Source organism: Notamacropus eugenii, chromosome 1 (assembly GCF_028372415.1).
Source record: "Notamacropus eugenii isolate mMacEug1 chromosome 1, mMacEug1.pri_v2, whole genome shotgun sequence".
Lineage (NCBI taxonomy): Eukaryota > Metazoa > Chordata > Mammalia > Diprotodontia > Macropodidae > Notamacropus > Notamacropus eugenii.
This window is the reverse complement of record NC_092872.1, coordinates 725,076,556-725,099,073: the sequence shown is the minus strand read 5'-3', so window position 1 is coordinate 725,099,073 and position 22,518 is coordinate 725,076,556. Positions and strand designations below refer to the sequence as shown.

General features: G+C 45.9%; 1 protein-coding gene and 1 long non-coding RNA gene across 2 annotated transcripts; one reads left to right on the top strand and one right to left on the bottom strand.

Annotated features, from left to right (window-relative positions):
- Positions 1-2,650: 2,650 nt before the first annotated feature.
- Positions 2,651-20,940, bottom strand: LOC140521665 (all-trans-retinol 13,14-reductase-like). The gene is made up of 11 exons (XM_072636925.1): positions 20,467-20,940; positions 15,723-15,905; positions 14,219-14,460; positions 13,659-13,860; positions 11,253-11,450; positions 9,688-9,807; positions 5,246-5,384; positions 4,726-4,835; positions 4,473-4,639; positions 4,040-4,199; positions 2,651-2,973 (listed from the first exon to the last, which is right to left on the bottom strand). Exons 1-11 carry the CDS (start codon positions 20,639-20,641, stop codon positions 2,828-2,830), a joined length of 1,842 nt encoding a protein of 613 aa, XP_072493026.1. The 5' UTR covers positions 20,642-20,940; the 3' UTR covers positions 2,651-2,827.
- LOC140521667 (uncharacterized) lies at positions 11,445-19,776 on the top strand. Its single transcript, XR_011973021.1, has 2 exons — positions 11,445-13,202; positions 13,871-19,776. It is a non-coding gene; the product is annotated as an uncharacterized lncRNA (long non-coding RNA).
- Positions 20,941-22,518: the final 1,578 nt, after the last annotated feature.

Below are 22,518 nucleotides of genomic sequence, written 5' to 3'. Positions count from 1 at the left end.
ACAGCAGGTAAATTGCCAAGTATTTTATACTGTCTGCAGTGATTTTAAGTGGAATTTCTCTTTCTATTTCTATATCTTCCTGATATATAAAAATACTGATGATTTATGTGGGTTTATTTTATATCCTGTAACTTTGCTGGAGCTGGAAATTGTTTCTACTAGTTTTTAATTGATTCTCTAAGATTCTCTAAATATACCAGATCATCTGAAAAGTGTGATAGTTTTGTTTCCTTGTCGCTTATTCTTATTTCTTCAGTTTCTTTTTCATGTCTTATTGCTGTAGCCAGCATTTCTAATACAATGTTGAATAATACTGGCGATAATGGTCATCCTTGCTTCACCCTGATTTCATTGGGAAGGCTCTTAGTTTATCCCCATTACAGAAGTTGCTTGTTCATGGTTTTAGACAAATACCACTTTTCATTTTAACAAAAACTCCATTTATTCCTATAACTCCTAGTGTTTTAAACAGAGATTACATTTTGTTAAAAGCTTTTTCTGCATCTGATATCATATGATTTTTGTTGTTTTTGTTATTGATATGGTCAATTATGCTGATAGTTTTCCTAATACTGAGCTAGCCCTGCGATCCTGGTATAAATCCCATCAGGTCACAGTGTATGATTTTTGTGATACATTATTGTAACCTCCTTGGTAGTATTTTATTTAAATTCTTTTGCATCGATATTCACTAGGGAAATTGACCTAGAGTTTTCCTTCTGATTTTGCTCTCCTGGGTTGTCAAAATCATATTTGTGTTATAAAAAGAATTTGATAGGACTCCTTCTTTACCTATTTTTAAAAATAGTTTATGTAGTGTTGGAATTAATTCTTCCTTAAATATCTGATAGAATTCACTTGTAAATTCATCTGGTCCTGGGGATTTTTTCTTAGGGAGTTCATTTATGGCTTGTTCAATATTTTTTTATAACATAGGGTTATTTAAGTATTCTATTTCTTCTGTTAATCTGGGCAACTTATATTTTTGTAAATATATATCCATATCACTTAGACTATCAGTTTTACTGGCAAATAACTAGGCAAAATAAGCTCCTGATAACTACTTTAATTTCATCTTCATTAGTGGTGCATTCACTTTTTCATTTTTGATACTGTTTTGGTTTTCTTGGCTTTTTTTTAGTTGTATGCCTAGTTTATTAAACTGCTTTTATTGATGTACTCATACAGAGACAATAATTTTCCCATAAGTACTACTTTGCTGCATCCACAAATGTTGGTATGTTGTCTCGCTGTTGTCATTATTTAATGAAATTGCTCTATGATTTGTTCTTTGATCTATTCATTCTTTAGAATTATGTCATTTCTAATCGATTTTTAATCTCTGCTTTCAAGGCTCTTTGTTGAATGTAATTGCTATTGCCTTAAGATCTTAAAAGGGTGCATTTAAGTTTTCTGCATTTATGGAATTTTTGTCCTAATACATGATCAATTTTTGTGAAAGTGCCATTTATAGCTGGGGAAAAGGTATATTCCTTTCTACTCCTATTCAGTTTTCTCCAGAATCTCTCATCTAACTTTTCTAAAATTCTGTTCATCTCCTTAACTTCATTTTGTGGTTAGATTTATCTAGTTCTTAGGAGAAAATGGAGGTTCCCCACTAATATAGTTCTGCTGTCATTTAACTTTTCCTTTAAGAATTTGGATGCTCTGCCATTTACTGCACATGTTTAGTATTGATATTACTTCCTTGTCAAATGTTCCTTTTAGCAAAAGTTTCTCTGATTATCTTTTTAATTGTCTATTTTTACTTCAGCTGAAGCATAAGAGGTTCTGCGCCAGCCTCTTATTTTAACTCTACATGCGTCTTTCCATGTTGAATGTTTCTTGTGAACAACATATTGTGGCATTCCAGTTTCTAATCTACTCTCTCTGCTACGATTTCATGGTTGAGTTCATCCCATTCACATTCATAGTTATAATTACTAACTACATTTTTCTCCATCCTGTATTCTTCAAAAGCATTTTCCTTCCGACCACTGCCTCCTTTAATCTGCCTTTTCTCTTACCACAACTTATTTTGTTTGGTGATTTTTCCAGGCTATTTCTTGGCTTTAAATTTGTTAAAGCTGGGCTCTGCTCACCTGCGGTGGTGAGGGGAGGCACCATCCCAAACTTCAGGCTTTTTCATGCTGCTATTTTCAGAGATAGTTCTGGGGGTTTGGCAATTTTTGGTGCTTCCAAGGTGCTGTGATATGGAGAAATGTGTAGTTACTAGTCTCCTAGTCTGTGCTCTGGTTCCTGTCCAGAAAGGGCACTTGATCCTTTGCACTACAAGCACTACTGCTTCTCATGTACGCATTTTGACCTTATCTTATCTTGATATGTGGTGTGAAATGTTGATCTATGCCTAGTTTTTGCCAAACTGCTTTGTAGTTTTCCCAGTAATTTTTGTTAAATTTTGTCAAATAGTGAGTTTTTATTTTCAAAAGCTTGAATTTTTAGGTTTATCAAACATTAGATTACATGGTCATCGACAACTACACATCATGTACTGAATCCCAAAGATCCACATTATAGAAATTGGACTAGCAACACCACTCCCCAAACACAGCTAGCAGAGCTTCAAGGAACCATGGCTTAAAATACAAGAACTTCACTTTGGCATACACATTGGGAATCAAGCCAACGATTACTGCTAAAATGATTATTATTTATTGAGTGGTTACTCTTTCCACAAGGCACAGTGTAGTGGGTAATGGGTTACATTACAGATTATATAAGTCAAGGGTCCTGGAATCTTCCCTGTTCTCTCAGGTTCACTTGGGACCAAAGACTCTCTTGTCATAGAGGGTCCAATGGAACTGTGCTAATTCATCTTCTCGGGCACAGCAGCTAAGACCTGAGATTGGAGTCGCAGGACGTCCTGGTACAAGTTCCTTTTCAGGATGGAGCTGCTGCACAATATGGCCCCATAGAGAGCTCCAAAAAACCCACAAGTGAGCACATCCTGCCCTGAAAGGCAAAAGCAAAAGCAGGGTCATGGGAGTCATGTCAGGCAAACCTTCCTAATGACAAGAGCTATCCAAAAGTGGTGGGGGTGCATCTGCCTGGAACTAGCTGCCCTTCCCAGGTTGAGTTCATCACTTTGAATCTCATCACCAAGCTGCTGACTCAAGCCCTGATGGACTCCACATCCCTCAGCGTCCTCTCCCTTCTGACTGGAGAGCTGAGTACCAAACTTCACCCAATGGCTTCCTTTGTAGAGGGCAGAAACTGGACTCTCAATTCATTCCACTTTGCATCTGCTGCCCTGAAAGGAACAAGGGGATGCTCTCCCAGGCACCCTTTGGTCTCCCCACTGCTTCCCCTGCCTCCTTCTGCATGTTGAGGGAGCCCTTTGGATTGTGAGTTCATTGGGGGCAGGGACTGTCTCTCTCTTTCTTGATTGCATCCACAGTGCTTAGCACAAATAAATGTTTACTGGCTTGGACTGGAGGTTCTCCTCAGGTCTTCACTCAGAGAACGCATGTTAGAATGGGAATTCCTCTCCTGTAGGAGGTGGACAAAATGTTCACTTAAGTCCTTCCCAACTCAAGTTCTAGAATTCCGTGAACTGAATCCTGGGCCAAGCGGCAAGATACCACTGCATCTGTCAGCTCAGCGCTGAAGCTCAGGAGAGAAAGGACCCTGAGTTCTGGTCTGGCATAGGCGCCTTCTTCCTTTCTCTTCCAGGGACATTAATCAGGTCAACACAAAATGGCTACTTGCTAAAGGTGGAAGTGGGACTCAAATGCTAAGGAGTCACTTTGCTCAGACCAATCCTGGAAAACCAAGGGGACTGTCTTGAGGCACACATATTGCTTGTTCCTTGTTCCTTCTCCCCATCACTTCCCCCAACCCCATATCCCTGATTTCCTTGGGAGTTCACATATGTCACTTACTGCTCACATATGCTTATTATGTTAAAGGCAAGGTCTGAGGAGAGATGAAGGGATTTAGGTTTAGGGGCACATGGGTGGATGGGGAAGGGAGGGGATTTAGGGACAAGTAGAAATCCCTGTAGAGTGAGAGAGCATACCTGTTAGGTAGAGTTTGGGGATGGGGCTCTGGGCCCGCATTGCAGCTATTACGTGGGGTTGTAGACGGCCCAGGTCATGGTCAACCCCATAGAGCTCTCCACGGGGGGCAGCCAGGAAGAACCGATTGCTCAGTGGGGACCCTGCTGAAACATTCTCCACCTGAGAAGGTAAGGAAAGTAGTCGAGGTGAGGAAATCCAGTAGTGCCCTCGGACTCCAGCATCTCTGTTTTCATTCTCTCCAGGCTGTATGCCTCCAAGGTGAGTCAGAACAATAGGTGCCTGCAGTTATATCCCCTTACCCACAGTGTGACATTCCTTTAGAACTCCTCTCTTGTATCAAGACAAGGAGAGAGATGGTAAAGGCTGAGCTCCCTCTCCACCACCCACTTACATGACCCACGTTCTTTTCTCTCTTCCCACTCACTCCAGTACCTTCCCCTCCAACTGAGGATAAATTCTCATCAAAACCGACATGGAAGCATCTATGAAGGATTCCTTCAGGGCCTCGTAGTCACTCCCTCTCTTGCCCTGGGGTTCATCCTGCCATTCTTCAAACCATTCATAGCGGGCAGGCAACATCATCATCACTGTTGATCTGCCTGTGGAGACAGAATTCTGGTCACTTTACTTGGTATTGGGCCTATCCTCCTCCTTCCTTTCCCCTCTTCCATGGCCTCTGGCCCACCTGGGAACCTGTCCTCCCATGCTGGGTCTTTGGCTGATGGTGATGTGATGTAGAAAAAGGGAATGTGTGCCACAGCTTTGTCCCTGGATAGGGACAGATATTTCTCCATCCTGTGGGGAAGAAGAGATCAGCCACATGATTGGTTCTCTACAGTTTGAATCAATGGGGCCCTTAAATAAAGAATCCCACACTCTTAGGTGGTGTCTTAACCCTCTCACAAGAAGGGGACAGGAATTATTCTCCCCAAACAGGACAGTTTAGTAGAAGTGGAGCCTGAGACTCCTTGGATCCAAAAATGCTGCCAGAGACAACTTAAACTGGTCAGTCTAACAAGGGATCCCGGCAGCTAGGGTAAGCGGAAGATAGAGGAGATGGAAGGGGAAAAAAGGTACAGGAGCTTCTAGAAGGATGTCTGATTTCAAAGAGGAAGAGGGTTATGGAGACCCCAGTTCTCTGAATTGGTTTGAGAGAAGGATCAAGGGCTGCCCCCCAGCCACAACTCTCTTCCTTTAGGTCTTACGCCTTGTCTATGTCTGTGTCAAAGTAGACATAATAGTTCTTGGCTTCCAGACCCAGGTCACTCTTGGAGCCCTGGAGGCAGATGAAGATAGAAAGTATAGATGAGCCGTGCTGCACCATTCCCAGCTGGGTCTGTATACCTGTCAAAAAGACCAGCGACCTTAGGACTCAGAGACAGACTGGCGGCCACATATATGCCTACAGATGGGGTTGGTTAATGTCACTGACCTCAGAGAAGCTTACCTGGTGGTTGAAACTTACCCATTTTACCAAAGGGACAGTGTGCTGGACACACTTGCTTCTTGTGAGTGGATCAAGACACTATTCCTACTTTCTAAAATATTTCATGGACGAAAGGTCAAGGGACTTGAGAAAAGATCTCTTCAAATCCTTCAGATCAGCAGAGGGAAATCGTGACCTCTATCTTATGATTAGATGGTAGAAGAATGCAGAGGAGGAGACTTCAAGCTAAGCAACAGATAGGAGGCTGTTCCCAAAGAGACAGGAGTGTCAACTTGTCCTCCAAACAACAATAACGTGAATGGTATATGCCAGGGATGGGGAACCTGTGGCCTTGAGGCCACATGTGGCCCTCTAGTCCTCAAGTGTAGCCCTTTGACCAAATCCAAACTTCATGGAACAAATCCCCTTAATAAAAGGATTTGTTCTGTAAAACTGGAACTCAGTCAAAAGGCCGCACCCAAGGACCTAGAAGGCCACATGTGGTCTGGAGGCTGCAGGTTCCCCACTCTTGGTATGCTATCAGCAGCACATGGCAACTCCCTAAGGGGTAGAGACAAAGCCATTTTTCAACCAGCTATCACTGATCCAGAGTTCTGGTGTCTTTCCATGGCAAATATCCAGTATCAGAGAACCTCTCAGACTTGCCAAACCTTACTACCACAAACTTGTGGTAACTGCGGTGCTGATAAATGATAACTCACAAAAAGGATCTAGAAGGCATTGCCAACGATTATGAAGTCTTGGGCCACAGTGCCCTCTGGGGGCACCCTCTCCCTTATCTCACCCCATGTGGCTGCTCACGCTGTTTAGATGAGATGGTCTCACCAGCTGTGACCATTCAAGTAAGGCCTTACTGTCTGCTCCAGTCCCCCCAGGGCTGACTTGCTGCTGCTTTTCCTTCCATTCCTGTGGGTGCTGTCATCTGACCTGCCCAGAGCCCCCCAAACCCTTGGGCCTTGCTATCTACCTGCACCCAGCTCACTTGTGTTGTCCCCCAAATGGAGTATGAACTCCTTGAGAGCAGAGACTGTCTTCACTTCTATTGACAGCACTTTATAGTGCTTAAAAACTTTTTCATTATTTCTTTCTGTTATGAAATTGAACGCTAAGTAGCCCAGGTGTTTTTATCACTGCTGCTGATTATAGAGAAAAGTCTTAGAAGAGTGAGACAAATTTAGGAAATGAACAGCTTATGAAACCAGTGTCTGAAATTTCAATCTGGATATCTGAATCAAGGCTGAAAATACAGGCATGCTATGCTCCTGGCCAGAGATAGAGGGCATCTTATAAGAGTTGGGTACCAAGCTGTTGCCATATTTTCACTCATTATGCCATGTTCCCCACCATCCATTGATCTTGGAAGCGGTGCTGGAATACTCTTTGCTCCCCATGGTCACTTCCAGGTTCTCCCTTCACTACCATGTCTCAGTAACCTTTCCTCCTGCAAGGTATACTCAATCCACATTTTCCACCCAATCATGATTCTAATAGCTGCTATCTGCAGATCTCCAGGACACTGTCCTTCCTTCTTCAGCAAGTTCAGTGCCTGGGTCACAGTCTTTCTTTCCCTTTCTACTCCTGCTCTCATACCAAGAGCATTCAACATATCTACTGACACTCCCTCAAACCCCCTTACCTCTCCTGCTTACTCACTGCCCATCACTCCTACAGAAAGGTCATACCTTGGATGCTGCCATCACCCATACATGCTCCACATCCATGTTCATGAGCTCTGAAATTCCTTTACCTGACCGACAGAACCTGTTGTCCTTCTACCTCTCTCTGCCTTGCAACCCCAAACTACTGCTTCCAGTCCAATCCACCCATCCGATTTTTCCCAGTCCATCACCCCTCACTGGTGGCATTCTCTTCCATCCACTCATTCATTCCATTTTGACCCCTTGGTGAATCAGCTCCCCTCTATACTGTCTTCTTCTCTCTAGCCCCTTGCCCTTTTACTCTAGGAAGGATCTTGCCTTGATGAACTCTAGCTTTTGACCATGGTGACCATCCCCTAGTTTTGCTCCTGTTCTTGTGCTGCTGCATGAAGCTGGATCCACAACAAGCTTGTGTTTTGTAATCTTAACAAGGCCCTCATTGTGGCAAGCCCAGTCTTGGATAGAGGAGAGGATAGAACACTGGGCCTGGAGTCAGGAAGACCCGAGTTCAAATCTGGTATTAGATTGTTAGCTGTGTGTAATGTCGGGCAAGTCACTTAACCACTGTTTGCCTCAGTTTCATCAACTATAAAATGGGGATAACAGCAGGGTTGCTGTAAGCATCAGATGAGATAATAACTGTAAAGCACAGTTCCTGGCACTACACAAACACTTAGTTCCTTCCCCTCTTTTATGTCTCCTTCATGGAATCATCCCATTCACCAGAACAATATTTCCAAACATGTTTCACCCTCCTTGAGCCTCCCACAGTCCCCTGCTTCAGTGGAGAACTTTGTCTTGTGTTTCACTTATAAACAGGCCATTCTCAGAGTCCCTCTTCTCTCCTCCTCGCTTCACATCACCCATGTCTTCCACTGTTATTTCCTCCCTCTTCACATGAAGACGAGGTCTTTCTCCTTTCTCTCTCCTCACACATGATTGTGTTCCATCCCATTTTCTCCAGATAATCGCCCCCTCTCACTAATCTCCAGTCTCTCCTTGTCTCCTGGTGACTACCCTATTGCCTGCAAACATGAGCATGTCTCCCCCATGTTCAGAAAAATCAATACTTGACCATTCCATCAACACTAACTCTCATCCTACATTCTCCCTTTTGTGGCTAAACTCCTCCAACAGGCATCTACACCAGGTGCCTGCTCGTCCTCTCCTTGTTCCTTCTCTCTCTTCAGTCAGGCTTTCAACCTTACCCATCAAGCGCAACTGCTCTCTCCAAAGTCACCAATGACCTCTTAACTGCCAAAGCCTCAACCTGAATCTCAAAACCTCTCTGCGACTTTTGACACTGTCCATCACCCTCTTCTCCTTGATTCCCTTCTCTCTCAGTTCTCCTCCTAGCTGTTGGACTGCTCTTTCTCAGTCTCCTTTGCTGAATCCAAGTCGTGCCCATTAACAGTGGGTCCTCTTCTCCCTCTCTACTGTTTTTTTTTGGTGATCTCATCAACTCCCATGGATTCGATCATCACCTTTATACAAATGATTCTCAGATCTATTTGTCCAGATCTGACCTCTCTCCTGGCCTCCAGTCTCACATCTCCAACTGTCTACTGGACATCTTGACCTGGATGTCCCAATGACACCTTTAACTCAACATGTTCAAAAGTGAACTCAATATCTTTCTTTCCTTTCCTCCTTCTGAACTTCCCCATTTACTGCCAAGGGCACCCCCATCTCCTAGTCACACACACTGATGACCTAGACATCATTCTTGACTCATCACTCTCTGATCCACTGCTTGCCCATTTCATTCCATTGCCAAGGCCTGTCCATGTTACCTCCAAGATTTTGGAAAGCGAAGCTCAGGTTCTGGGGGAGACTTGTGAAGAAGGAAAGATAGGAGGCTTAAGGTCCCTTTGATCAGGGGCTTAGAGGCCAGAAGAAATTTGTTTTGGTGGGAGAGGGGCAGAACAGACTGTGGACAGATGTTTGTAGGCCCTCAGACAGGCTGTGCACCTCTCCAAGCTCACACACACAGTCTGTTCTGCCTGTGCACAATGAAAAGGAGTGTGGAGATTCAGAGCACCATGGGCGTACCATAAATAACTGTGGCTAAACAGCCACCAAGCTTGCCCTGGTTTCGGTCAGGGAAACCTGAGTTTGAATCCAGCCTCAGACACTTCTTAGTTGTATGACCCTGGACAAATCATTTTACTTCTGTTTGACTCAGTTTCTTCATCTGCAAAATAGGATTATTAATAGCACTTACCTCCCAGAGTTGTTTTGAAAATCAAACAAGAGATTATCTACATAGCGCTGTGGAAACCTTCACATCTAGCTACCAGCAGATGGACATCCAAGAGAAGAGGGAGACATGGACAAGAGGAGAAGTCCACGTACCAAGAAGAGAACGAGAAGGATCAGAAAGATGGAGGCTGATGGCAAAGGAAGCTGCCTCCTAAGCCCTGGGCCTGGCCTTTCAGAGAGCACGAGGGAGGCAGTGTTCCATCTTCCCTAAGTGGGGAAATCTGCAGTACACAGCTGAGCCAGCCTATAAGTACAGTGGAGAAGGACAAGAGGCTTTTACCTGGCAAGCAGTGGGCCTTCTCAGGCAGCAAGTGCTCATAGGTATTAAATATTCCTGCACTGGAGATCACAATGGGAGCATAGACATTCACCAGGTCACGGCCTTTCTTGACACTGACACCTGCGGAACAGAGGAGATTGGATAAGGTCTGGGAAGCACAGAGAGGGAAGAGAAGGCCCACTGGCACAAGAAGCACAAAGGTGCGACCTGGGCTCATACACGGGCTCCTACTTGGGGAGAAGCCTTAGCATAACAGTGCAGCAGGTGATGCTTTTTTCAGGAACTCCAGCTCCCCATTCCCTAGTTGCCCTCCTCCTCAAGCTATTTCCTGACATCATACCCCCCATCTATTTCTGCCTCAATTTCACTCATACTGAAAATGCTACTTGACTACAACTTACAATTATTGGTGATTATTACCAGTATCTGTGCCTCATGTCACAACCTTGGCATTATCAATGATTCCTTGCTCTGTCTCACAACAAATAAGCCATCGAGTATGAATACTATCATGTCCACCTCCACAATATCTCTGATATCTACCTTCTTTCAGCTCAAATGGTCACCACCCTATTTTAGACCCTTACCACTTCTGGTCTGGACTACCGAAACAACCTTCCAATTGGTCTCCCTATTTCAAATCCAGGCTCAGCCCAGTTGCCAAAGGAATTCCCTAAGGGGCAGGCCTCACCATGTCCCTTCTCCACTCAATGAACTTTAGTGGCTCTCTAATGCCTCTAGGATAAAATCAAATGCCTACTGGTTTAGCCTTTACAAGTGGTCTCCCTCTACTACTCCAGCATCTTATACCTTACTCCCCTTTCTGCAGCTTACATCTCTACATACAATGGATGGATGTCATACCCACCCTCCTAAATCCCTCCACCAAACGTTGACAAGGCTACCTCTCCTGCCTGGAACGTACTTCCACCTCAACTTAGCCTCTAGGATTCCCTAGCTTCCTTCAGATTCTACTCCAGCGCCACTCCCTACATGAAGCCTGTCCTGATGTCAGTCTCCCAGAAGCTCATCCTTCCTCACACAGAAAACTTTTACTTCACATTGATCTTGTATGCCCTTTTTAAACGTACATGTAATCTCTCACAGCATGTAACTTCTCGGAGGGTAAGGGCGATTTCATTGTTGTCTTTGCATTCCTACAGCCTAAATACCTAAAGCAGGTTTTAAAAAAGTGCTTGCTAATTACATAACTGTATTTCTGAACCTGATTTTCTGCTCCCTGAAGGCAGTTACCATGTTTTACTCACTGCTGTAGCCTCCATACCCCTTAGCATACAGAGTATCTTAGCACATAGGAAACCTTCAATAACTATTTCACCAATGAAGGTTTTGGCAGAGCCCTGCCCTCTGATGGGTCCTGTCAAAGTTGTACTCCTCACCCTCGACCTTGGCTATAGATCCCAGCATTCAATCCACATGTGGAAGCTGGCTCTGCAGCCCATCACCTGCACCCTGGGGCCTTTACCCAATCCTCCTTCCTTGCCTCATTTTTCTGACCCTGTCCCACCCCAACCCCCTCTTATGATGGGACTCCCAGCTCTCACCACAGGCTCTTCCAGCAGAATCCAACAGCACATTTTCCACTGTTGCCCTGGAAAGAACTGCACCCCCAGCCCTCTGAATCACTGGGATAAGGTGAAAAGTGATTTCACTGGCACCTCCCAAAGGATAAAAGGCTCCATGCAGGTAGTGGTGGATGAGTATGGCATGCATAGAGAAACTGGCATTCTCTGGGGGAACACCTGTGGGAGAGAAGCAAGGTGAGTGTTTAAGGCTTGGCACCTACACCTTACAGACCAGGAATAACAATCCCTTCCAAAATGAGCTTCCTCAGTTTACCTCCAGAACCAGAATCTCCTCCAATCCCTAATCTATCAAAGAACCCTGTCAAAAGCAAACCTGGAAATTTAATAACCCCTGGGACAATAGAAGCATTCTCCCCCAAGATTGGAGTCACATCTAACGATGGCAGCCACATCTCACAGGACAAGAGCTTCAGGGCACGGAGTGAAGGGAACTGTGATGGGGTAGAGTGACATTTTTTCTTTGGTTGTTTGTCCTTCAGTCTCGAAGAGAACCTTGACATTAGGAAGGTGATGTCACGACTGACAAGTGAGATGGATTTAAGTGAAGCAAGACTGTGCAAAGTGATCAGCCTCATGCGTCCTCCAGAGCCATCTGGGTCCAATGGCAAGACAGAGATCAGATCAGCACAAGATGGCCCGGATGCAGTAGGGGATGTTGGCCTTTTTAAGCACAGGTCTCACTTTGACTGAGGCAATGCCCATTCAGTGATATGCTAAACGACATAGCACTTAAGTAGTTAAAGCTAGAAAAATTACAGGAAGACTCAGCTATTCAGTCAATAACTGTTGGGACTTCAAATAAGTGACAAACCCAACAATTAGGAAGAATTAATGGTCTGGGGACAAAATGTAGAGGCCTAGCAAAGATTCAGCCAGCATTAATTATAAAAAGGATCTTTGACATTTACACAAGCCTTTTCAAGCTTACAAAGCACTTCACACATTTTCTCATCTGAAGCCCCCCCAGCAATACAATAAGGCTGACATTACAAAGGGAATGAATCTTAGAGACTATTTCTAAGGTCTCTTCCACATGTAAAGAGCTGTGATTCTACTAAATTATTGGGGTTCTGCAAAAAAAAAAAACCCAAACTTTTATTACATAAAACTGAGCTTAGAAGTTACATTTCAAGGAAAAAAAATATATGTGGCTGACTGGCCAAATGCCTAGAGAATACATCACAAGTTGGCAACAGAACTTCAAAAGCTTCCAACCAAATGTATTCCCGTATAAAATGATAGTGGAATACCGCTAAGCAATGGTACTGAAAAATGAAAAGGAAATGAATGCTGGAGTCATGTGTAACCTGGCTTGGTAAAGAATGACCAAGTCTGTGTTAGAATCACCTTTCAAAGAAGGCAAGTATGTGGATCATGAACAGCCAGTATGATTTTATATTTTCAAAGACTCCATCGATCAGTCAACATTTTTTATTGAACATCCTATGTCAGGCCCTATGCCAGGCAGTGAGGATGCAAAGGCAAAAAAGAAAAAGTCCCTATTCCCTTCTACTGATGGAGATGTTTACATAGAAATGTAGACATGGAATCAGTTATTTGAAATGGACACTAGGGATTTGGGGGAAGGAGGGCACTGGGAACTGGGAAGATGGAGAAAGGCTTCATGGAAAAGGAGGTGCTTGAAGGAAGGTTTGAAGGAAATGAGGGATTCTATGAAAGAGTTGAGGAGAACACATTCCAAACATGATTAAGAGCTGGAGAAAAGGGAGATGAGAACAACAAAATGTCCAGCTTGGCTATGTCACAGAGTGCAAAGAGAGTGGGACAACAGCTAATAAGGCTGGCAAAGTGGGTTAGAGATAGATTGTGAAATCTCTATTTGATTCCAGATACGATGAGGAACTTCTGCAGTTTCTTGAGTAAGGGAGTGATGTGGAGAGAAGCAAGGTGAGTATTCTAAGACTTGGCACTCACACCTTACTGGCTAGGATTATGATCCCTTGCAAACAAGCTTCCTCAGTTTACCTTTAGGAACAGAATTTCCCCCTATCCCTAATCTATCAGGGAACCTTTCACCAACCAAATCTGGGGTAATGGGAGAGTTCTTCCTCAAGACTGCAATGATGTCTTATTTAAACATGACAGAGACATCTCACAGGATAGCAAGAGCTCCAGGGCATGGAGTGAAGGGAACTTCTATGGTGTAGAGGGACAGATCACCAGCCTTCTTGATCATGGACTCTTTAAGAGTCACAGGTATAAACCATTCTCCATCTATGTCCAGCAAAGCAAGGAAGAAACAACCTGAAAGCCAAGAGATCAGCAGCCTGTTCACACAGGCCACCCTTTCCCCATCCAGCTGCACCTTTTACCTCCAGTGTCCCCAGAACCCAAGGTATATACCATAGGTGGGAAAGATGTAGCTGAGCACGGTTTTAAGGTCTGGGGAGGCATGCAGCTGGTTGAGCACGTCCGCTAAGCTCTGGGTGGCTGCTCTCAAGAAAGGGGAGAAAAAGGCCAATAGCCCCAACTTGTCCAGAAGCTTCACCACGGGCAAAGGGATGAGCTTCAACATGACCATATGATTGCTTCTTTTTGCTACCTCCTGGGGAAAGAAAGGAACCCAGGGAGAAAGAAATTACTGCATGCAAGAACCAGCCCAAGAACTGAGGCCCCCATGACATGGGCCAGGGAAGAAGTGACTTGTGAGGTAAGACTTAACTGCCCACCTCTATTAGATCACATCTTAGTCTCTTCATGGGAACCCCCACTGCTTGTAAAGGAGGAAATCCCCAAGGTCCCCACGGCATGGGAGTGTCAGGCAAACCTCTAATGTCCTGATGAGAAGCAGTTAGGGCCAGAATTCTTGTCCTCCCTCAATCTCCACCCTTCTGTAAGTCAATGTTGGCCTTTCCTGGGACTCTGCATGTGGGGAGAAGCCTGCCAGGTCAGCCCAGTCTTACCTTCACCATCTTCATGTACTTGTCAATGGTGGCTTCTTCATGAGGAAACTTTTCCTTGAGGCCCTGAACATAGGCTTTCTCCCCAGCATACATGCGGAACTCCCTTCTGCCACTGGGTTCCTCCAGTACCACAACGTCAAAGGGGGAATCCAAGGGAGCCCAGTCCAGCTGCCCCTCTGTGATCTGGTCCAGGAGGAAGCGGCTAAAGCTTCCCTCTTCCAACTGTCCAATATAGTGGATTCCTATCAAACAGTGTCAAGAAATGGATAAGTTGCTGTGCATAACCCCACAGAGGTAGAGAAAGAAGGAAAGTCACATGAAGGTGGCTGGAAGTTCCCAAACTTTCCCTCATATAGATCAACCCTGGGATCAGCCTTGGGTAACAGCAAAGCCCAAGACTAGCTGTTTTTCACTCGGCAGTTCAGTGGTGCACTGGCCAAAGAGTTAGGCCTGAAGTCAGCAAAACTTGAGTTCAAATCTTGTCTCAAACACTAGCTGGGTGATCCTGGATGAGTCACTTAATTCTGTTTGCCTCGGTTTCCTCATCTGTAAAATGGGAATCATAATAGCACCTACTTCCCAAGGTTGTTATGAGGATCACATGACATGATATAACTGTAAAGGGCCCACAGCAGTCACTTCATAAAAGCTTGGCCTTTGTTTTGTTTTGTTACTGTCTAGACTCTGCCACTCCTGTTTAGATGTCTTCTCCCCACTGGGGCCTCCTCTCACTGGTGAGCTCTTCTCAGAGCCGCCATTTTGAAAAGGGACCCAGTCTAGTCAGCCTTCCTTCTCCAGACTCTGCCCCAGTGATTCAGCTTCCTTCCCTGCCTGACTCACCCTCCCAGGGTTCCCTTCTTCCATCAGTGCGTGCCTCTTAAAACCTCCATGTTTGAGGAAGGGTCCAGCTCAGCTATGCTCACCCCATCCCACCCCACTCCTCCCCATTAGAACGTAAGCCCTTTGAAGATAGCGACTGTCTCTTTTTGCTCCTGTTTATGTCCCTTGTGCTTAGTGATGGACCTGGCCCACAGTGAGGACTTTAAAAAGGCTTGTTGCCTGAACTTGACCCAGAAGCAGGAATAACCTCCCCTGCTCCAAGCAAATCTCCCTGTTTGAACAAGGCTACAGAGAATTCTTGTGTATCAGAAGGAAAAAAAAAGAGTCTCTATGAAGGAGAGGGACTCGTTACACCAGTGAAAATGCCCAGTTTCAGCTTCAGTCTGGTCCCCTCTAACTCCTGATCCAAGTCACTTGGTGCCAGCTGAACTTCAATAAGATCATTAGTCTGGAGGTAGAAGGGACCTCAGAGACCAAATGGTCCCATCTTCCTCATTTTACAAATCAGGAAACTGAGGCCCAGGGAGGCAGTTGGAAGCAGAGCCCAGCTCTTGCTTCCAGTCCTGGGACTCTGAATTCATCCTTCTCTCCCATACCCTGCACTGCCACCCTCCTGTGTGCCCTGAAACAGAGAATGCCAATTCCTCCCCCAGACCCACTTTACCTGAGTCAAACTCCAGGCCGCTTTGTTTAAAGGTATGGCAGCAGCCACCTGCCTTGGTGTGCTGCTCCAGCACCAGGACTCGCTTTCCTGCTTTGGCAAGAATGGCTGCTGCTGCCAGGCCCCCAATACCACTCCCGATCACTATGGCATCTAGCCGATCTGGCACACGGCTGGCAGAGAAAGCTGTCAAATGAAGTGTGGGAGGGATAGCATGTCAACCTCTGAGACAATACCAGATGAGTGGGAGGTGGAACATGAAACTAAGTGAGCATCTCTGGTCACATACAACAAGAAAAGCCACAATACAAGACTGGCATTGAACCTCAGTGTTGCAGTGAGATATGTAATCTGAATTGGCATAGTCTATTCCAATGAAAATTTTCCCACAGCTAAGCAGCACCTGACTCATCACATAACAGCAGCTGAGAATCACAAAGGTGAGGTTAGAACCTGGAGTCCAAACAATAATATAGTAAGATTCTGGGTCTTCCCCTCCCAGACTGATTTTTTTTTTTTATTACGTAAAAGAGGCCATTCTCTGCCCCATTTCTTACCTAGCCTTAATCACTGAATCAGTGTTGCCTCAGTCAAAAGGAGACCCATTAAAGACTTAGCTTAAAAAGGCCAAGGTCTTCAATGCATCTGGAACCATTTTCAGTCGCCTTAATTCGTATCTGGCCACTGGATGCAGATGACTCGGGAGGAGAGAGTGAGGCTGGTGACTTTGTGCAGCCCTCCCTCACTTAAATCTAATTCACTTGCATGTCATGGCATCACATCCCTGATGCCATAGTTCTCTCCAAGAACAAAGGACACACACAGCAACCATAGGATTAGGAATAGATGACCAGCATAGGAGCAGAGAGAAGGCAGAGTACCTCGCACAAGGTCAGCAGTTAAGAAATGTCTGTTGAATAAAGTAACAAATGATATGGGACAGCCTGAACGCAAATGTGACAGAGTCATGATTCAAAGCTGGGTCCTTGAATTCCAAATCCAGTGTCCTTTCTGCTAAACTGTACAATCTCATAGGTGAGGCCTGGGGGGCAGGACCTGAGTCCACATCAGACACATCCAAGGAGGGGTGACTCAGCTTTGGGGAAGGGGCTGGGCAGCCAACCCACTTTGGAGCAGTTCTAATGTGAGGAAGTGTTCCTGGCATCAGATCTACATCTGGCCCTTTGAGATTCAGCCCACAGTTCCTGTTTCTTCCCTCTGGGGCCGGACAGAGTAAGTCTGATCCCTCTTCTCAGTGACAACCTTTGAGATACTTGAAGATACTGACTATGCCTCTCTTTAAGGCCTTTCCTCTCTAAGCTAAATATCCTCCATCTGCCATTACTTCAGATTTCTTGGGCAGCTAATGTTTTCTAAATCCTCCTTGCTCATCCAGCTCACACCTACATCTCTACATCCTGTCTCCAAGGTCTATGTAGTAGACCTGTCCCGAGAAGACCTCTACCATCCCCTGGTCTCTTTGCCTGGTCAGTCTGGAAACAGAGATGAGGCTTGGAAACCAGCAGGATAGGGAGTGCTGGCCTTGGACTCAGGCAATAGAAAATAAAAAAAACATGGATTAAGGGCCTACTATGTGCTAGGTCCTCTGCTAAGTGCTGAGATACAAGAAAAGGAGCCCTGCCTTTGAGAAGCTTATAGCTGAGTGGATGAAACAACTTGTACAGATATTGGCACATACAGAGCAGATGGAAGGAGCTAGGAGACTAAGAAAGATGACACTGGAGCATAAGAGGCTGAGGTGAGGAGAGTGAATATTCTAGGTTTGTGGAAAGGCAGTGAGGAGGCGAGCATCACAGATTGGAAGAAGCTGGTGTTGTCACAGTGCCCAGAGAGCTGGGCTTGGGATCAGGAAAAGCTGAGTTTAAATCTGGCCTCAGACACTTAATAGCTTTAGTGTGACCTTGGGCATGTCACATAACCTATGTTTGCCTCAGTTTCCACATCCGTAAAATGGGGATAATAAGAGTACCTACCTCCCAGGGTTGTTGTGAGGATCAAATGAGGTAGTATCTGTAAAGCACTTTGCATGGTGCCTGGCACATAGTGAGTGATATATTGTTGGGGGTGTAAGCTCAGTTCTATGTGGACAGTCTCGGGCAGGTAAAGGTGAGGACTTCTAAACCTTAGAGTTCTCATGAGGCCCCCCAGGGAACAGCTGGGAATTGAGGTGTGAGACCCGGGCTATCTCGTGCATTTCCGCCTCTTCCCTGTGGGAAACTTGCTGGGGAGAGCATCCCCGCCCTCGAGATTAATCCATGGTCTGAGCACACCTATTGTTGTCTAAAGGCTGAGAACAGGCAAGGTATTCAGGTGCAAACTATGTGGCGGGAGAGCTTAAGTAGGGTCAGGAAAGCCTGAAGGTGCTCTTAGCGCTGAGGGGCCCTTAGAAGACAGAAGGCCCCTCTTCCCTCTCCCCTCTTCCCTCTTCCCTCTCCCACTCCAGCTTCCATTCTCTTACTGTAAGATCTTTGCCTCCTTGGGAAGAGGATTTCTCTCTCCTGAGGAAGAATTCCCCCTGCACATATAACCAAGACCCTGAATAAAGCTTAACCCTTGTTCGACTCTGGAAAGTCTCTTCTCTCATAAGTTTATCCGGTTTGGCCAGCCGAAGACCTGCGACAGGTAAGGTAAGACTCAGGTAGCCCTTAGGCCTCTAGGCCTGACAATATATAAAAGACAGCTGTGGTTATTAGTTTTTAAATGAGCAGCTGCAAGGATCTAGCATGGCTAGAACAGAGGTAGAGCATGTGAAGGAGATAAGAAGGTTGGAAAGTTAGCACAGGGTCTAGTTATGAAGAGCTTTACAGGCCAAACAGAGGAATTAATACTTGATCCTAGAAGTAACAGGGTACCATTGGAGTCTATTGAATCGGGAAAGGATAGGGAAAGGGAGAGGGGACAGACCTAAGCTTTAGGAAAATGGCTTTGGTAGCTGAATGGAGCCTAAATTAGAGTAGGAAGACACTTGAGGCAGGGAGATCAATCAGAAAGTTATAATAGTACAGGGAAGAGGGAATGAGGGTCTAAACTAGGATGATGGCTAGAGTAGAAGGAAGGTAAACTATGGAAGAGATGGAATGAGGAGAAAAACAGTAAGACTGGACAACTGACTGGTAATGAAACTGAAGAATCAAGGACAATGCTGTGGCTTCAAGCCTGGGAAGATGGACAGGGAAGTTCAAAAGATGGGACTGTTTGAGAAAAGAGAGAATGAGGTCAGTTTTGGAGATGTTCAATTTGGGATGCCCATGGGCTCTCCTCTTTGTAATGTCTAATAGATAGCTGGTGATGTAGGATTGGGGTTCAGGAGACTAGTGAGAGAGTGTAGAGAAAGAAGAGGCCCCAAGGTAGAGGTTGGGAACGCCAGGAGGTAGTAGGTCTGATAGGAATGAAGATGCAGCCAAAGGAATTGAGGAGTAGTCAGACAGGTTGGAGGAGAACCAAGAGAAAGCAGTGCCACAAAAACTGAAAGAAGGGAATTTCCAAGAGGAGAAGGTGGTTAATACCTTTTAGGAGAGGTCAAGGAGGATTAGGCCAGGAGATCTGGCAATTAAGAGATCACTGATGGATACATAACTTAGAGACACTAAGTAAGGCATCGTAAATAATCAGGTGAGCAAAAAAGAAATCTCTTTTTAGATCTATGGACAGGGAAGAATTCATGAACAAATGTGGGCTAGAGAGGATCTAAAATAGACAATTTTGATTACATAAAATTAAAAAGGTTTTGGATAACAAAACCCAATGCAACTCAAATTATAAGGGAAACACACAGGAGGAGTCTTTGCAACAAGTTTCACTGATCAGAATTTCTTGTTCAAGATCTATAAGGAATTCATTCAAATCTATAATAAAAGCCACTCCCAATTGATAATGATAAAAACAGGCAGTTTTCTAAGAAACCCAAGTTATCAATGGCCATATGAAAAAATGCTCAAAATCACTAATAATTAGAAAAATACAAATTACAGTAACTGTGAAGTTCCACCTCACATCCATCAGATAGGCAAAGATGACAAAAAAGGAAAATAACAAATGCTGGAAGCTCACAGGCACATTAAATGCCCAGTTGGCAGAGGTGTGAAGTGCTTTGGCCATTCTGACAAGCAATTTGGAACCATGCCCAAAGAGTTACTTAATTACGAACCCACTACTAGGCCTATAACCCAAAAGGTCAAAAATAGAGCAGAAGGCCCCCCCCCAATATTTCTACCAGCTTTTTTTTATGATGGTAAAGAGCTGGAAACTAAGGAGGTGCCCTTCAATGAGGAGTGGCTGAAAAAAATCATGCTATATAAATATAGCACTATAACAGAAGCCAGGAAAGCCTGGAATGAAATGACACAGAGGGAAGAAGGTTAAAGGGAGAACGCTCATTAAGCAGCTCTTCGGTGCTGGGGGCTGGGGACACCAGCTCCAAGGGCGCTGCGGGAGGCTCGTAGAGAGGCACCTGCACGGCTTCGTAGCCGGAGGGCGCTGGGCCAGGCTGACCCGACACTTAGAACTGGACCGCGTTCGGCCCCGACAGCCCCTCTGGGGGCTCCAGGCCACACCCTAGTCTGACCTGTGGGGAAACTGAGGCTGGGGGTATGTGGGGGTGCCTCTACGTGGGGGGTGACCCGCCCTGAAACCCACGGGCCTGGGCCCACGCCACCTCCCCGCCAACCCTCCGCTTCCTGCTGCGTTTTACAAAGAGGGAAACTGAGGCTCGGCGCGGGACTCGCACCTTGCTTGAGGACCCTCTTGCGGGCCTCCTTGTCCGTCACCAGCGGCCCCCGCGGCCTCCTCACGTCCTTCGAGAAGGGGTTCGGGCCACCGCCGCCCCCGAGCCTCCGGACCCGGGTCACGAGCAGCGCGACCCCCGCCACCAGCACCAGCGCCCAGCACAGCCACAACGTCATGCTGACAGCCCCCGGATAATGGAGCCGAGGATGCTCGGTCCGGGATAAGTAGGGCGGGGAGGGGGGGGCGTTGCCCCGCCCCCACCCCGCCCACCCGCGCCACTGGGGCTGGCCGCTAGCCTGCGCAGCCCAGAGGCTCGACCTCGAACTTTGCCCCTCGACGCTCCGCCCGGTCCTGCGAGGATAGTCCTTGGCCTGGAGCCGTAGGGAGGACTCGCGAAGCCTGCTGGGAAGTGTAGTTCCGGCTGGCCCGCGAGGGCGGAGCTCTGCGCAGGCGCAAGTGCAGACGTTGGGGAAGTTGCTTTGAGACGTTGGGTAAGTTGCTGGACCCAGGCGTCTCAAGGGGAAAGGGGCTCGGCGGAAAGAAGAAGGGCGGTGTCGGAGGCTGAGGCAGGTGGTTGCTGTCTTTCGTCTTCGAAGAGGACCGAAATGACATTACCATTGTACAGTGAAATGTCAGTGTGTCCGACTGTGGCTGATCAGACCAATACGGGCTCGGAATGCTCTACCACAGTTTGGGCACAAATAGTCCCTGTGAATATTTGGGGTGGATGTCCCAAATTTGTGCATCTTGCTTTATTTTGTGCTGTCTCAATTCTGCTTTGCTCAAAGAGCACAGCAGCTTTTCTGATGTGGGCACGCCATGCTGAGTGGTCCTGTGCCAGCGTCTCCCATGTTGCACTTCAGATCCAAAGTTCTTGAGAGAGACCTTGAGAGTGTCCTTGTATCTTTCTTCTGGCCACCTTGTGATTGCCTGCCCCATGTGAGTTCTCTATAAAATAGTCTTTTTTGGCAAGCGTACATTTTGCATTCCAACATTGTGGCCAGCCCATCAGAGTTGCGCTCTCTGAAGTAAAGAATGCTTGGCGGTTCAGCTCCAGCAAGGGCGTCAGTGTTGGTACCTTATCCTGCCAGGTGAGCCTCAGAATCTTCCTAAGACAGTTCAAATGGAAGCGATTCAGTTTCCTGGCATGGCACTGGTAGATTGTCCATGTTTCGCAGGCATACAACAATGAGAACAACACAACGGCTCTGCAGGCCTTCTGTTCGGTAGTCAGTCTAATACCTCTTTTCTCCCAAACTTTTCTTCAGAGCCTCCCAAACACTGAGCTAGCTCTGGCAATGCATGCATCAACCTCACTGTCAATGTGTACATCCCTGGAAAGTACACTACCAAGGTAAGTGAACTTATCCACAGCATTCAAAACTTCTCCATTTGTCGTAATCTATGGTTCCACCTATGGATGATGGAGCACCTGTGTTTTTTGGTGTTAATTATTAGGCCAAAATTAGCACAAGTAGCAGAGAATTGATCCATACTTTGTAGCATTTCAGCTTCAGAGGCTGCATTGAGTGCACAATCATCTGCAAACAGAAAATCATGAACCAACACTCCCTCCACTTTGGTCTTGGCTTGTAGCCTTTTCAAAATGAAGAACTTGCCATCAGTACAGTCATTGACTTTCATGCTGTGTTCATTCTCACTGAAAGCATTTGTCAACATGGCTGAAAACATCATGCTGAAAAGCATAGAAGCAAGCACACAGCCCTGTTTTGCTCCGTTGGTGACTGGGAAGGCATGAGAACTTTGTCCGTTATCCAGAACCCGGGCAAACATGCCATCATGAAATTGACATACAATATTGATGAACTTCTCTAGGCAACAAAATTTTGACATAATTTTCCATAAGCCCTCACAACTAACATTGTCAGAAGCCTTGGTCAGCTCCACAAACGTTGTGTACAGACTTCTGTTCTGCTCCTGGCATTTCTCCTGCAGTTGTCAGGCAGCAAACACCATATCAACTGTTCCTTTATGCTTTCTGAAGCCACACTGGCTCTCAGGTATATATACCCATCTTCCAAGTGAAGGATCA